We start from the raw sequence: 17,856 nt of genomic DNA, 5'->3' as shown, positions 1-17,856 counted from the left end.
CAATAATTCACTCAGTGAAAGGCAATAAAGTAAGTTGCATAGTAATAGTAATAAATAGTTCGAGTATTAATCTGATAATTAAGTATGTATACGAGTATAGCTGTAGACATACATATACATACGTACATATATTACAGCCATTTCGTGACTATACATATATAATTTATGCATGTATGTAAGTATGCATATATGTATATCTTTTGTATATATATTATTGAAAGTAGTTTCAAGCAATTCTGGTGAGTCGTTTAGTACTTGTTCGAATTTATGTAGTTTTGAGTTACTAAATTGGTGCAGTTTATATTTGAACCGAATTAAAAGAAGTTGTTTGTATATGTGTAGAATTAGAGTAAAAGAAAAATGACGCTATAGCATAAAAGTCACCTGTCGATGAATTCGAATTAGATTCGCTGCCAATGCTGAAGTCATAATTTATTTTAATTTTTGTATGTGAAAGATAGCTGCTTGACTAGCGGATAATAATAACTTTGACGCAGTGCAGGACTCTGTCTGCCTAGGATCGAACATAAACACTCCCTATAAAATCAGTCTGTAGAAAAATAACTCTTGCCAATAGTTGCTATTTTGGGCTCGTCAAACAATTGATAAGCTGAGCCCTCTCTCGACGACCAAAAATCATGCTCTACAAATCTCTCATAAAGCCCGGAAACACGGACGACGAGAAGGCTTTGGAGCTTTTTAATGACATGAACTTAGTTAAACGCATAAAAATACAACGATTGCGCTGGCTTGGACATGGATTACGCATGGATTACGAAGCACCGGTGAAAAGATCCATCGACTCAGCATCCATAGGTGGACAACGAAAGCAAGGGCGGCCACGAACAGAAGAGAAGGACCATTTGCAAAGCAGAGAAGTAACTGGCGAATGTTTTTCGTCTCGGCTGAAACCGACAAACGTTGTAGGTTCAAATTTGAAGAAGAATAAGACGAAGACTACAGTCATTTTATGCTTTTAAGATCTCATTGTAAATCTGGTTGCTAGGTATTCCTATACTTCCATAATAAGGGACCTATTCCTTAACAGTTCTATCAAAAAAAAAGTGGTATTTTATCACTATTTTAAGATTTTAAATTTTGCGATCAATAATAATAATAAATTTAGTTTTATTGTATTGTTCAGAATTAAAAAATTTTAATCAAATATAAGACGCCTTCGCGTTATAAATCGCCACTGTGCAGAGGATGGGAGAAGCCTGTTCCATGAGGATAGAATTATATGGGCGCTCTTCAGAGACTAGCAAGGAGAATTACGCTGCCATCGGAGCGAAACCGGCTTCAACGTTCAGATGAGATTGTTATCGTAATTAGAGCAGATTTGAAGACACTATCTCCGACCTGCTACAGAATGCTCTGAACATAGTCGTCAATTAGTGCATTAACAACGGGTTACACGTAAACCCCAAGAAGACCATCATAGTCATAGGTGAAAACATACACTTCTCGAAGGAGTCAAATATCTAGGAATTATTCTTGATAATAAGCTCTCGTGGAATCTGCACCTAGATAAAACTAAACAGAACTGAGGCATCCGACCTGACTGGGAAGATGGCTACATGATGTCATCTCCAAACACATAGTCACTTATACTACACCCGTCTGGCGGAAGAAGGCAAAGGTGAAGTCCACGTAGGCCAAGCTCAGCAAGCTACAACGACTAGCATGCGTGGACATAATTTGCGCGATGAGAACAGCACCTGCCTCCCCTATAGTTTGTAATCAGGAAAGATGCTCTGCGGTTTACAGAATTTTATACACCCTTCCATCCGCAGGACAAGAAGATGGGATGCGCATAAGCTATGCATAAAGTGGGCTAACCAAAAACGACGGTTTCGTTGTTTGCTTAAAAATTACTTGCTGATAATGACCTCAGTATTGCCACGTATAATACCTTCTCTTTTACACTTCCATTTTTCTTATTAGTTTACTTTGGTGCCATTTATGCCACAATATATAAAATATAAAAGGCAAGACTATTGTAAGATCTTTTTGTACAGCTACCAAAGAGTGGGTTCTGAAAGTCTTTATCTGGAATATATTTTTTACTTAATATCTGCAAACTAAAAGTTTCTCCATATCAGACGTTTTTAGAGAACTATTTCAGTATTCGAAGCACGTTTTGTTTGGAACGCTATTTTGCTCAACNAAAACAAGTCTAAAATTAAATAAAGAGAAAGAAGAAATAAATGGAATTGAAAAAAAGCTACTCATTTATTGAATGTATGTACGTATGCATGTATAGTGATTCACATAAAGAGTGCGCCAAGTTGAGAACGTACAGCATTAAAGGCTAGAAGTGCATCAAATCAAAAAAATATATATATTTACTATTGAATAGAAATCATTTAAAACTCACTTTAAACTTTAGACTCATTTCTGACGCAAACACATACGCTAACATTAAATACAAACACTCACACAAATTATGAACAAACACACCTTTAAAAATCTCACCCTGAGTATACTAAATTGAATTGAATATAGTCGTACAAAAAGTACAAAGGGATTAATTTAAATGTCTTAGAATTCATTAATCTTGAGACCTTGTACACTAAAAATATTAGAGAAAGTGCAAATTTCAAGAGCATATTCAATAATCGACCTAAAACTGCTAAAAGTGTTATATGTAAGTTTGATCCTTGGATTAAAAAAAAAAAACAGTTAAAGCGATTTTACGAAATGAGTGGATGAGGTGGCAGTGAAGGGTGATATCGATCATTATGAGATGCCTTTGTTAAATGCCGGCATTGATCGGATAATATAAATATGCCCATGTATATGCATTTATGTTCAAGAACACACACACACAACGACGTCCAAGAAATAATGCATGTTTGCCGTTTACACTTAGCGAATAAACTCTGCGTACAAAAATTTTAAAATATATGTATTAAGTTCTAAATAATATTGAAAATCAAATGTACATATCGTCGTTTAAAGTACAAAACCGCGTATCGTCATTCTGCAAAACTGCGTAACTGACATTGGCTGCCAAAAATTGGATTTGTTCGCACAAGCTCTTGGCTCAATCCTTATCCATTCGTCCTGAAATATACTAGCCCGAAATGCGATTGCTTTATAAAAAAGAGAACTATTTTGAAATATGAGTGTTTTAACGCTCTAGAAAATAATTTCTACAACTTCACATACGTGGTTTTGCATTTTGCTTATACGCGGTTTTGCATTTTGTTGATACGCGGTTCGAAACAGACGGATAAAGCACATAGTTAAAAATTCATATATACGAGTTTTATTTTAGTTTATGTAATTCGATAAATGTAAAATGTCAGAAAGAAATAAATGATAAAGATGCATTTACTGATTCATAAAGGGTTAGTTTTATGGCATCATAGGCCGCCCCCTTGTTTACTTATGTACGTTTTATAGCCATAGACGCTCCAAACTCGCAACTCGTCGTTTTAACAAACTTCAAAGGTTGGCCTTCCTCTCGTAGAATATGTGGTTGATCATCTCACAGGGGCCGGTAGCAAAGCTATAGACTTAGCATGTCTCCAAAAGAAGCATTGGATAAAAAAAAACACCTTGGTGGAGTGAAGAGATCACAAATTCCCACAAGAATCACAGGAAAATCTTCCACCAGACCATTGCGTCTGGTAGTGAGGGGTAATAGGAGTAGATTGAAAAGAACTACATGGACGGACCACATCCATCTAATAAGAGACAGGCTGAGAAAGATTCTTCCAGGTGCTATTCAGAGAGCCGCAGTAGGCATGCAAAAACTGATGTTTCCTGGACTGAAACCGAGGAAGAATTTCTGGACCAGCAACCAATATTAGACCAGAGGAATAAATGAAAATCATTGACTCACTTGAAGGTTTCTTGGTATAANACCAGAGGAATAAATGAAAATCATTGACTCACTTGAAGGTTTCTTGGTATTTCCTTTTTGGTTGTTGTTGTTTCTTGGTATATTGGGACACTTAGGTCTTTTAAATCACCACGTTCGGATGGCATAGCCAACAAACAGTTGAAGCAAGCATTACAGTAAAGCTCAGCGTGGCTATATGCAATAATTAAGGAAGTATTACCTCTTTGTCACATCCCTAAGAGAAGGTTTTCACTTGGTCACGGCGGTCTTCAAGCTGAATTGGTGGTCATAGAATAAGCTGTTCATAGCCTAAAACTAGTTGTTACTACTACAACTATAGAAAATTATAGCAAAATGTAAAACAAAAATTGTTGTATATATTGTGAAAAACTCTCTGTACCAATACTTTTTGTCATGAGTGTATGTATATACTCATTTTTCCAGGCGGCCTTTAAGGCGCTAACTCTGTCACTATAAATTCAGAAAGAGTTGCCAACTGCCGCCTCGAGGTTCGCCACAATGACTACAACATGAGTTGCTACGACAAATAAGAACCTGACTCAATCAGACACTTACTCTGCAATGACCCTGCACTCTACAGAAAATTCCTGGGTATAGGATTTTTATGTGATCTAACCGCAGCTGCTAAGGTTCGCAAACTGGTTTAAGAAGTAGTCGCTCTGAATCCATGTGGTATCACGATGGGCCCCAAATTGGATCTAGGGCCCCTTCAACCTAACCTAGCATAGGATAGAAATACACTTTTTTCAAATGGAGGTAACATCTAGTTACTCATATATGTATAGTTAGAATATATAGTCGTTCACTATCGTCTTTGTTCGCATAAGCGCCGGATTGATTGAAGTGCCAGCTTTGTCTAGACGACAATGAGCACATTCTGTACGATTTTCCGGCCTTGTATTGTACTATAGTCTAATACATTTCAGTTTTTAAACTCGCCGCTTAAAATAACCAATAGCTTTACCCTACGGTATGGCGATCTTCTGGAACCAAATCGAATCAAGAAAGGTGAATGAAGTGAGATGGGATAAATTTAGAGTTTAACATAAAACTTACTAGTCCATGAAAAAAAAGTATTTTGTTTCTAACTAAAGTAATGAGTAGCTGTTGTATGCAGAATTTTGTTGCTAAATGATGTGATTTAAAATTTGGCCGATTTGAAAATGAACATGCCGTTGTGTGAATACCCTTATTAGTTATTTGTTATTATATCGCATTTGTTACTGAATGCTGGCGACAATGGTGAATACCCATGAAGTTTGTTGATGATGATGAAGATTTGAGTTCGCATTCCACATACTTTGATGTTGTGGTGGCAGGCATTACTGAAATCCACGGGCTTGCGATTACCATTGCAGTTGTGGCAGTACCACTCATGCATTCTTAGGGTCATTACAAAAAAAAAAAACAACTAAGTACAAGTAACTAAACATACATAAATAGAGACATATTTTTTGGAGCTATAAAACATGCGATATACATACATATGGTACATATTTAGTTATGCGTGATGCCGTTAGAGCGGCCAAATGACGCCATGCACACACAATCAGGTGCAATTGCAGCTAAGATGGCGGTGTTTAGGTGGGCAAGGACGGGCTCCTGTGTATGTGTGTGTGTGTGTGTGTATGTGAACGGTGGTTGCGTGGTTGCGTGGTAACGGTGCGACGGGGTTACGAGATTTGCAAAATACGTACATAATATTTTATGCAGAAGTCCGCTACACGCGATTCGGACATTTTTGGTGCTCTGTGCGACAATATCGAATATATGTAGGGTTGCAATTATGTAAATAAGTTAAGATTGGGTACGTGAATACGAACACACGTACATCAGTGTATTGCAAATGCATATGCGATTTCTACGTTTTGTGAGATTAGTTTTAGTAATTTTTTTTTATTTTTTTTTTTGTAATTAACACAAACTAAGTTAGTATAGTTAGGTGTTTCAACAATATCGCAGTACACGAATATATAGAATTAGAATAAAACACTAGAAGAATATTAGTAATTGGTGCAAATTACAGCCCCGGCGCCTTATAAACATTTTTTTATTTGCTGCAATTGTTGCCAGCAGCAGGTTTTTTTTTAGCCGTAGCAGCAGCAACAACAAGTGTAGCAATAAAAAATGTGCACCTGATCTTGCGTGTCGATTTTTTAATTTCTTTAACCTACTTTGTATTGTATAACTCTTCTGCTTGAACATACAAATTTCTTAAAGCTCTCTTCAAGCAAATAAATTTGTACAAAGTATTAAACATTTTGCATGAAAAACGTATTTTTTGTAGGTTTTTTCGTAATATTTTTTTTTCTTTCTATAACTATTGCTCTTTTTTGTTTTGAAAAGAAAGTTATTAGCTGGAACATTGTCGTTACAAATAGACTTCAGTGGAGACGTTAAACGTTTGCGGAGGCCTGCAAAGAGATTCACGCAATGCGCGCTATATGTATGTATGTATGTATGTTAAATATTCGACATCAATGCGTTCCATCTTCAATGTGTATATTGCATTTTATATGTATGTACATTACTTTGTGCATTGCACTCCATCAACGAAAAAAGGAGGAATAAAGAAAAATATCACTGCAAGCAACCAATTCACAAGTACATACATACGTTTGTATGTGGTGGTAAACGCCGAAATGAAACATAGTTTTCTTTAGATCAAGTTTTCAATTGCTCAGTTTTCCCCAAAGCATGCACATGACTAAACTTTCTTAACGTTACAAAATTGTGATGTTTTCCTCTTTCCTTGTTTTTTTTTTTGTGCTGCACAAATTCGCTCGACTGTCATGTCCTTCTAGGTACATAAAATGTTTCTATGTCTAAGCACTCTTTTCAAATTTGGTAAAAAAAAAAAAGTTTACAATTTGGTATTGAGGCAAATGAAAACACGACATCAAGATTTTAAAAAGTTTCAAATTTACATGAACAAAGGATTAAATCGCTTACATCGGGCACCAAAGCTATGTACAGATATGTAAATTCCATTCTCGACCAAATTTTAAATGCATTTATGTAAGTGATGAAATGCATACTGTTGGGTCGCTATTTGACCCCGTTAAATAATTTTCAACGTAGAAAGATGATTTAAATTTGCGATTAATTGTACCATCTGGCAGTCAGTTTTACACACATCTGAGTTTTTAGTTTTCTTCTCTGACGTCAGGATTTGTTTAAAGGATATGAATATTGAAAAAATTACTTAAAAAGTTCAGTGTAATTCTACATTGCAACAATACGGGTAGTAAATTTAAGTGAGCATTTTTCATAATTGGAAAAGATAAACTTTTTGGTATAGAGGAACGAATAGGTATTGACAATGTCCTTTTAAGATATTGTCTAGAGTACCCTTGGAAATTTGCTTGCAATCTTTATCTTCCAGAAAATTTGTTCATTACTTTAAAATAAAAAAAAAAACTAAAAGGACATTTGCAATACCTATGTACTCATCCTTGTGACCACAAAACATTAACCTTTTCCAATAAAATTACCAAGAACAAAGTAAATGGATTCGCCAATGAACTGGCCAAAGAAAAATCAGAATCTTGTTTCGTGTACTCAAAACCACTTTGTGGTCTCTTTGAAACTTATATCGACTGAGTTGATACAAAATACCGCGATAGAGGAACTTAAACGGGACGGACTCTTTGATTATTATGTTACTCACGGGGTGTTTAACTAGTCATTTGTTTGCTCTTATACATACTATATCAACCGGGTTGGCAGCCGACTTTGCGTTGAGAACAACGTGACGTTGGCGCACATCCTATGTGACTGTTCGGCGTTGAGCGGACTAGGACAAATGCATTTTAATTACTTACAGTCGATCCCTTAAGTATAAAGAAATCTTTTACTAAGACACGTTTGCCATTCGTTAAGAAAGATGGCAGTATCTCATAGTCGGGATACAAAAGATCTCCTTGGCAGCAATGTTCTGCGACATACAATTTGTATAATTTGTTTACTCTAGTTTTTGATTAAAAAAAACGAATTTTTGTCATTTTTAAACAATATACAGTGGCTCATAGAAATTACCACGTGTTGATTTTTTTTTTAATATTCGTAATGTTTTTCGAGCTAAATTTTGTTTGTTATTTTTCTATCAAAATTCCGTCCAAGCTTTAACCAAACCCATATAAATCACTGTTTCAAACTTTATACAAAATTTAGGAAAACTCAACAAATTTTCATCAAAATTTCAACTTTTTACTCTGAATCTTTAGAACATTTTTGGGTATGTAGTTTTAAAGCCCATACAATTTAGTCTAATGAAATGCCAGTTTGAAACGGCTAAAAAATCGCGTTGATTGTTGAGAATTTTTTTTTTTTTTTAATAAAACGCGGGGTACCGTTGGACAACGAAATTTCAAAAAATCAACGCCAGGTTTTGTAAATTACACTTGTTATGTATATAAAAAAAAAAAAAACAAAATGTAGTCTCCAAAAAAAAAATCTCAAAAATCAACGCAATTTTTTGCCCGTTTGAAACTTGCACCTCATTAGACTAGAATTTTATATGCATACCGCATACTCAAAAATGTTCTAATGATTCAAATTAAAAAATTAAAAGTTTTATGTAAAATTTAGGGCTGATGATTTCACCCGGGTAATGAGCTACCCGGGTACCCGGGTAGCGGGTGAAGCCCTACCCGGGTATTGAATTACCCGGGTAGCCCGGGTACCCGGGTATTTTATCATATCATCATATAACGCAAACGAACGTACATAGGGAAAATCTATAAGAATCTTCCGTACCATATGGGGAAATATTATAATATACAACACATACCCGGGTACCCGGGTATCATCAGCCCTAGTAAAATTGTTGAATTTTCCTAAATTTTGTTTAAAGTTTGAAACTGTGATTGATATGTTTTTGGATAAAGCTTGGACGATATTTTTTAGAAAAATAGCAACAAATAGTTAACTCGAAAAGCATTAGCAATATTAAAAAAAATAAAAATCAACACGTGGTCATTTTTTTGAGTTACTGAATGTATATATGTATATGCAAAAGGAAAGCTTAAAAATTGGCATTTTAATTTTAGTAATTTGGCAGTTGTATTTTTGGTGCTCTTTGTATCATCTTGAAAACCTGCACCGCCGGCTTATATTTTGTTAACATGTCGGCTGGAAAGTTTTTGTTTAGTTGGTATCTAATTTCATAATCAATAGAATTCCAGTGACGGTATTTTCAAGGTAATTTATTTAGGAACGAACTTCCGTCATCCCTTGTCAAGTTTGGTTTGTCGACAAATCGGGTTTAACGTAGTGCAATCTTCAGTGTTATTTTTCGTTCGTTTGGGGCTTATGCCGAATTTCCACTAGGCATGCCATATGGAAATTAACTAAATAACACTTTTTTTAACGAAATGAAATTAATATTTTTTTAATGCCCAACTTTGTGATTTGTCATTTTTCACATTTAAATACTTAAATACTTTTCTTCGTATTTGACTTTTCGAAATTTGCTAAGAACTCTGGGATTTTTTTCTAAGCTTTTCCTTAGTTAGATCATAGGGAATTTGTCCAGGATTCTCTTGGTTTCGGCATTAGTTCGGTATTTTTGGGGTTATTTTAGGAGTTTTGGGACCTCTCGGAACGACATTGGTGTACAGTTGTGCCCATCACTGGTTCTATTCATAATTTTTAGTTCACTTTATCGAAGCTATTTGGTGCCCAATGTTGGATTTGAAACAAATCAAAGTTCGATACAAGTAAAACGTATTGTAAAAGGTACAATATGTATGTAAGTAAATACAAAATCGTAACAAACAAATTTGAATAATAAATATGTAGCTGAATTACTGAGTTTATAAGATGTAAGTATGTAATTATGTATCAATGTGAGATGTAAGATGTGTTAATTATAATACGAGTATGCTGGAGAAGTGATCATCGTATTCTAATTTTTACAGAATAAAAAAAAACGTTGAGAAAAGGATATATATAGTTATGAGAAGAGATGAAAGAATGTTGTTAACCATAATCAATGGGCCAATATTCAAATAGTAGTACAATTTTGGGCATCAACAATGATTTTTAATGTAAAATATGATTTCAGTAAATGAAATGTAAATTAATATAGAAGAAGAAATCGTCAATTTCACTGCACAAAACACGCACTCGAGCTGCATTTTTGGGTGTCTTTTGTAAAATCAAAAAAGTAAAACAAAGAAATTTACAAATCATTTGCAAAATTTTGTACACCTTGACGAATAAAATATAACTAAATAATATATTTTCCGTTATAAGCCCTTTTTGTTGTAGACACATATGCAAATAAATCTTCGTTTTCTCAACACACAAAAATGGCAAACTATGTCGTATATAAAATGGAAAATGCAATGATGCAAAAAGTGGAGAATATCTATGTTTTTACCTATTTTTAGTTTGGTGTACCATTACGTATACTTGATATTTAGGTAATTCGATTTTTGGCTATTTTTCGCATTTCATATTGGTGTAAGGTTACTGGTTTACTTGTGGTGGTGGTGATGGTGATTGGTGATTGCAAAGTAGGTACTGGCTAACATTGTCATAAACAAAAACAAAAAAAAAACAATACGAGTATTTGTACGTTTGTATAAACGAGTATTTACAGTAAAGTAAAACGACGTGATGAAGCGAGTACGTTTGGCAGAGACGAGGCTATTGCCTTGAATCACATACACACGCACACATATGAACAATTATGTATGTATGTATATACATAAAAAAAATTGCGAATACATATGTATGTACATACATATGTATTTGTGTAACTATTTGTTTGGTTGTGTATGTTGTTCTGTGTGGCCAACTAACGCACTCGACTAACAAAATACAAAATCTTTGGGTAAGTAATACAAAAATGAAAAAAAATAATAATAGTAATAATTAACAAAAAACACAAAGAAGCAACAGTAATCAAAATTAAGCAAATTCATAATTGTTGTTCTTGCAAAGGAGTTCAAATATCTGTCCCTCATTATTTATACTGCTTGTTTTGCTTACTAACTAGTTTCGAATTTTCATTTTTGATTCTTTTTTACATTTNTTGTTTTGCTTACTAACTAGTTTCGAATTTTCATTTTTGATTCTTTTTTAAATTTTTTTTTTTAGAATGAAAAAAACGACACGGCACGACACGTAGTAGGGCAAATAGAAGTGCTGGTGATACATACATAACATACCCCTGACAGGGGGAACCCCGTCAACTTGCAGCCGTAGATTGGAGGCACGTCGCGAGAACCGTATTGTGTGCCAGTTGTTGTCATTCAAAACCGACTGACCAGCAAGCAAATTCTATAGGCCACACAAATGAGAGACAATGTTATTTGATCCACTTGATGTGTTTAGCCACACTGTGCATAAAAATTGTGCNCAAAACCGACTGACCAGCAAGCAAATTCTATAGGCCACACAAATGAGAGAAAATGTTATTCGATCCACTTGATGTGTTTAGCCACACTGTGCATAAAAATTGTGCAAATTTTTTTTTTGGGTTTTATGTAATTACCTTTTCACGATCACTCAAACGCACACTGGCACGCACACGGCCGGCCACCAATGCAATCTCCAGCCGATCTGGTGAATTTGATTCGGCGCTTGTCAAAAGTATTAGACCGGTGGGGCGCGATGTCTTGAAACGTATAATAAGCTCTTCAGTTTGAGTTTTGGTGCCTTGTCCGTTACCCAGCCAAACGGTCATGTGCTGACTGCCGTTGAATGCAAGCGTAGCCAACTCGCGTCCACATGTCGGTCCCGCGTACAGTGTAGCAGTGCAGTCACAAATTGGTCTATTCCAGCCCTCTATGCAGGTGCCTCCATTGAGGCAGGGATTGCCAGTACATACGTTGGCCTGTACGTGACATGATGGCTTCACCGACGCTAAAGGTGTGTGATAAAATTTATAAAGTTAGGTTAACGTATATACATATTAACTAATATTCACATTAGGTTTATCGAATGAAGTTATTAATATTAATATTAATCTATTTTGAAACTATATATTTTTGGTTTCTTGACAACCTCTTTAATATGCTTGCAGAAGTTACTCATAGCTCTTATTTTAGATCTTTTTACACAAGATGACCGTCGTAGCCGAGTTGGTTTGAAAACTTTCATAAGTTTTCAAATGGACGTTGGCATCAAATACAACATANTTATTTTAGATCTTTTTACACAAGATGACCGTCGTAGCCGAGTTGGTTTGGAAACTTTCATAAGTTTTCAAATGGACGTTGGCATCAAATACAACATATCTGTGAAATTTCTGTGAAGGTCGTGCACCACGAAATTAAAAAAAAAAATGCCAGCATGCAGGATATCTGTCGCAGCAATTTAGTAATTTTTGAAATTTTAAAATTTTTTTTTTTTTTAATTTCAATAATTTTTCGATACTTCAAAATATTAAAATTAAACGGTCAAAATGTTCTTCTTGCCAAAACGAACGAATCTAGTGTAATAAAACTAGTGAAAATTAAAAAAAATTGCTTTGAGTAAAAGAAGACTATGACCTATGACTTGAGGGACTATAATTCCATTTTTATTGGCAAACTCGAAATTCATTCCAAAATTGTTATATAAGTATGTACAAAGATGAAGAAAGTAATATAAGTATATGTATGTGCATAAGGAATACTGTGTATAAATTTTTTTTACGCCAATATTATATTACTTTTAAATAATAAATGCATTATAAACCGTATAAACTACAATTGTGTAAACCTTATAAATTAACTGTCAGAATTTGTATAGAAACTCGTTTACACATTTCTGATAAATTTCTCTAGCGATTGCACTGAATAAACTGAAGCCAATGCAACTCTGTCGCAACTCTAGCTGTGTTTTCTTGGGCAATAATCGGGTTCCGTTTTGTTTTATTCACTGACCATTTAGCCTTACAGTTTGGTAGCAGTGACAAATGAATTCATAAACAAGCATACATTCTGCCATTGTTTCTTCTAACTTGCTTGAAATAAATCTCGTCTTAATATCATTTTTTCCAATTTAGTGAGGTCATTTCTAAAATTTATTGCTCGTCGTGCTAGTAGTATAAAATAACTGATACTGAGCTCGATAACCAAAGCAAATACGACTATTTTTGCAAGTGTAAACGAAAGGAGAGCAGAGAGAGGGACGTTCATGTAACAGAGTGCTTAAACTTATAAGAATATCCGCTTGATAAAGTTATCAGCTTAGATGAATACCGCCAATGTGACTTTTAAGTTAAGGCGTACGAATAAACGTGTTAGATGATTATGTATGGTGCTACGGGACGTATACGTTACATACGCAACTACGAGTATATCGACTGCTGAGTGGAAGATCGACCTATCTCGGCAGCCAGTTCGAAAACGCCCTATCTCAAAAAACTTTCACAACTTATTTTCCTACTGTCGAAGGCGGCTTTAAAATCGACAAACAGTTGGTGTGTGTGTCAATTATCTCCTCTCGTTCACGCTCGAGAGAATTTTATATATGACGAATAAAAATCTTTTCCCACGGTAGTTGCCGCCTAAAGCAGGGTTCCTTTTCCTGTGAATTGAGCACTTCGTTCATAAAATCCAGTCATTGTGCATGCATTATTTCTACCATAATCTGCATAAAAGTTGATGCATTCAGCTGGTCAACTGCTCCCGTCTTAATGGAATAGCTGCCATTTGGGTTCATCTTCTCCACAGGTTTCCGTGCTGAAACCATTCAACAGGTGTTTCCTTCAATATTTATGTTGGTATATTCTTGGTATCGTCACTAGATTGCTCTTTGCACTCATGTATTTCGTCCTTCTTCAGAAGTGTATTAAATCAAAATTCCATACTTTACAGACTCTCCAAATGTCCGCATAACTTTGGACCACGTTAACCGATTTCTATAATTCTAAAGGAAAGGTGGTACCTCAGAGGTGGTTTGGTTTAGATCTGATAATTGGATCATGAAGAAATTACGGTACTCTTGAGTTTCAAATGAGAATTGAAGTCGGTTTTATTTTTTGCTTAAAAATTATTTATTTTACCATAGCATCTTACATCTTTATGACATGAACTGACAAAATATTGTATTTCTGTTTGCAATAATAAATGAGCTATCGATTAAAAATCTTCATACTGTAATTCATGCATCAATTATAAAAAATCGAGAGCAATTTCGCTGCATAATAAACCCACTTTCCAAACGCAATTCCACTAGTACACTGGCATTTATATGCCTCAACACTAAAAAAAAAAACAAAAAATAATCGCAACCTTAATCTATTTGCATAAATAATTTTGTTCCATTTGCTAACAATGCCCAAAGCAATTTTTAAGTGCTCTCTCATATAAATAACGCGTTGACCACAATACACCACTTATATGGCATATGAGTACATAACACTTATTTACATATTTACANAAAATGTTCTTCTTGCCAAAACGAACGAATCTAGTGTAATAAAACTAGTGGGACTATAATTCCATTTTTACAATTTTTATTGGCAAACTCGGAATTCATTCCAAAATTGTTATATAAGTATGTACAAAGATGAAGAGAGTAATATAAGTATATGTATGTGCATAAGGAATACTGTGTATACATTTTTTTTACGCCAATATTATATTACTTTTAAATAATAAATGCATTATAAACCGTATAAACTACAATTGTGTAAACCTTATAAATTAACTGTCAGAATTTGTATAGAAACTCGTTTACACATTTCTGATAAATTTCTCTAGCGATTGCACTGAATAAACTGAAGCCAATGCAACTCTGTCGCAACTCTAGCTGTGTTTTCTTGGGCAATAATCGGGTTCCGTTTTGTTTTATTCACTGATCATTTAGACGCACAGTTTGGTAGCAGTGACAAATGAATTCATAAACAAGCATACATTCTGCCATTGTTTCTTCTAGCTTGCTTGAAATAAATCTTGTCTTAATATCATTTTTTCCAATTTAGTGAGGTCATTTCTAAAATTTATTGCTCGTCGTGCTAGTAGTATAAAATAGCTGTTACTGAGCTCGATAACCAAAGCAAATACGACTATTTTTGCAAGTGTAAACGAAAGGAGAGCAGAGAGAGGGGCGTTCATGTAACAGAGTGCTTAAACTTATAAGAATATCCGCTTGATAAAGTTATCAGCTTAGATGAATACCGCCAATGTGACTTTTAAGTTAAGGCGTACGAATAAACGTGTTAGATGATTATGTATGGTGCTACGGGACGTATACGTTACATACGCAACTACGAGTATATCGACTGCTGAGTGGAAGATCGACCTATCTCGGCAGCCAGTTCGAAAACGCCCTATCTCAAAAAACTTTCACAACTTATTTTCCTACTGTCGAAGGCGGCTTTAAAATCGACAAACAGTTGGTGTGTGTGTCAATTATCTCCTCTCGTTCACGCTCGAGAGAATTTTATATATGACGAATAAAAATCTTTTCCCACGGTAGTTGCCGCCTAAAGCAGGGTTCCTTTTCCTGTGAATTGAGCACTTCGTTCATAAAATCCAGTCATTGTGCATGCATTATTTCTACNAAAAAAAAAAACAAAAAATAATCGCAACCTTAATCTATTTGCATAAATAATTTTGTTCCATTTGCTAACAATGCCCAAAGCAATTTTTAAGTGCTCTCTCATATAAATAACGCGTTGACCACAATACACCACTTATATGGCATATGAGTACATATACTTATTTACATACATATTTATATAGTTGCAAGTGTACATACCTGAATCCTGTAATCGTGCGAATGCTGCAATATCGATCGCCTTGCCGCTTAACACCAAGTCACGCAAACAACCGACAAATCCTTGTCGCAATGTTGCCGTCCATATAGCCGGTGGCCATGCGATATTATTATACGCTGGACCCGTACCACCCACATACATATGGCCGTCTAATTCCAATATCGTACCATCGCCCGGTGTGCGGAATTCATTCCAAACTCCGTCCACGCTTACCTTTGCATCGCGTCCGTTTCGCCGCAAAATCAAGTCATGCCAATCGCCATCGTCTACGCGTCGCCGGGACGCACGCACTTTCGCCGCTCCCGAACCCAGATCTAAGTGTATGTAAATGTGTCCATTCAATAGCTCAATGGCAAATAGTACGGCCTGTAAAATTTAATTATTTATTAATTACAATAGTAAACAATGCATTAGCGAGTAAACTTTATTGTGCACGACGACAATAGTAAGTAAGTGCCAAAGGTGAATAATGAATTTAATTGTTTGAAACATGCAACCTCGATATAGTAATGTACTTAATTTGGCAAACATTCGCTACAAAGGCGGAACTCACTACTTGATGTTTTTGATTTTATGAGCAACTTTTTAAATAATTATATGTATACGTACATATATACATACATACATAAAGTATAAATATACATATGTATGTATATCCATTCATCAAAAAAAATGTTGGTACTGTTTTCCATTGGAATTATATTATACAAGGTGGCGCAAAGTTAATCATCCAATTTTGTTTTTGAAAAACTTTTCTACTATATAAAAAAAAAATGATTTTGGGTGAAGGAAATCTGTATTTGGATATTTACAATTTTTNTGTTCCATTTGCTAACAATGCCCAAAGCAATTTTTAAGTGCTCTCTCATATAAATAACGCGTTGACCACAATACACCACTTATATGGCATACGAGTACATATACTTATTTACATACATATTTATATAGTTGCAAGTGTACATACCTGAATCCTGTAATCGTGCGAATGCTGCAATATCGATCGCCTTGCCGCTTAACACCAAGTCACGCAAACAACCGACAAATCCTTGTCGCAATGTTGCCGTCCATATAGCCGGTGGCCATGCGATATTATTATACGCTGGACCCGTACCACCCACATACATATGGCCGTCTAATTCCAATATCGTACCATCGCCCGGTGTGCGGAATTCATTCCAAACTCCGTCCACGCTTACCTTTGCATCGCGTCCGTTTCGCCGCAAAATCAAGTCATGCCAATCGCCATCGTCTACGCGTCGCCGGGACGCACGCACTTTCGCCGCTCCCGAACCCAGATCTAAGTGTATGTAAATGTGTCCATTCAATAGCTCAATGGCAAATAGTACGGCCTGTAAAATTTAATTATTTATTAATTACAATAGTAAACAATGCATTAGCGAGTAAACTTTATTGTGCACGACGACAATAGTAAGTAAGTGCCAAAGGTGAATAATGAATTTAATTGTTTGAAACATGCAACCTCGATATAGTAATGTACTTAATTTGGCAAACATTCGCTACAAAGGCGGAACTCACTACTTGATGTTTTTGATTTTATGAGCAACTTTTTAAATAATTATATGTATACGTACATATATACATACATACATAAAGTATAAATATACATATGTATGTATATCCATTCATCAAAAAAAATGTTGGTACTGTTTTCCATTGGAATTATATTATACAAGGTGGCGCAAAGTTAATCATCCAATTTTGTTTTTGAAAAACTTTTCTACTATATAAAAAAAAAATGATTTTGGGTGAAGGAAATCTGTATTTGGATATTTACAATTTTTTCAGTTAAGTGGAAAAGATTATATCCGTCATCACTACTTCTAAATCATTTCTTCCACCAACAGAATTTCTGAAAAATATTAAAATTTACGTGGGCNTTCAGTTAAGTGGAAAAGATTATATCCGTCATCACTACTTCTAAATCATTACTTCCACCAACAGAATTTCTGAAAAATATTAAAATTGAACCAATTTGAAAGTACCTCCAAAAATCTCGTTTGTTAGAAATTTTAAAAAATTTATCAACAAAACCGCAAACCTACTTTTGGTGAGGCTCCCTAATAACCATACATTAAAAATCCACTCGAAAGCTTTTAAATGCTATTTGAGCTTGAGTATCGTCCAAGCATAATTTTGTGTATTTGTTAAGCAGTTCAAATCCAATAATAACTACAGAGTCTCTAACCAAATACCCATGAAAACAGCCTGAAGAACACACTCATTCCCTAACTTTAGTTAAAGG

At 34.9% G+C, this 17,856-nt stretch overlaps 1 protein-coding gene across 1 annotated transcript in view; it reads right to left on the bottom strand.

The window, feature by feature from the left end:
• Positions 1–17,856, bottom strand: part of LOC108358181 (neurexin-1-like) — a 51,526-nt gene that overhangs the window by 18,757 nt on the left and 14,913 nt on the right. The window contains 3 exon segments of the mRNA XM_017609353.1: positions 11,050–11,161; positions 11,376–11,746; positions 16,558–16,942. Coding sequence (XP_017464842.1) covers positions 11,050–11,161; positions 11,376–11,746; positions 16,558–16,942 — 868 coding nt within the window.

Source organism: Rhagoletis zephyria, unplaced genomic scaffold (genome assembly GCF_001687245.7).
Source record: "Rhagoletis zephyria isolate East Lansing unplaced genomic scaffold, Rhagoletis_zephyria_1.1 Rzeph_scaffold_00221, whole genome shotgun sequence".
NCBI lineage: Eukaryota > Metazoa > Arthropoda > Insecta > Diptera > Tephritidae > Rhagoletis > Rhagoletis zephyria.
Note: the sequence above shows the minus strand (reverse complement) of the source record. Positions and strands in the feature narration are given on the sequence as shown.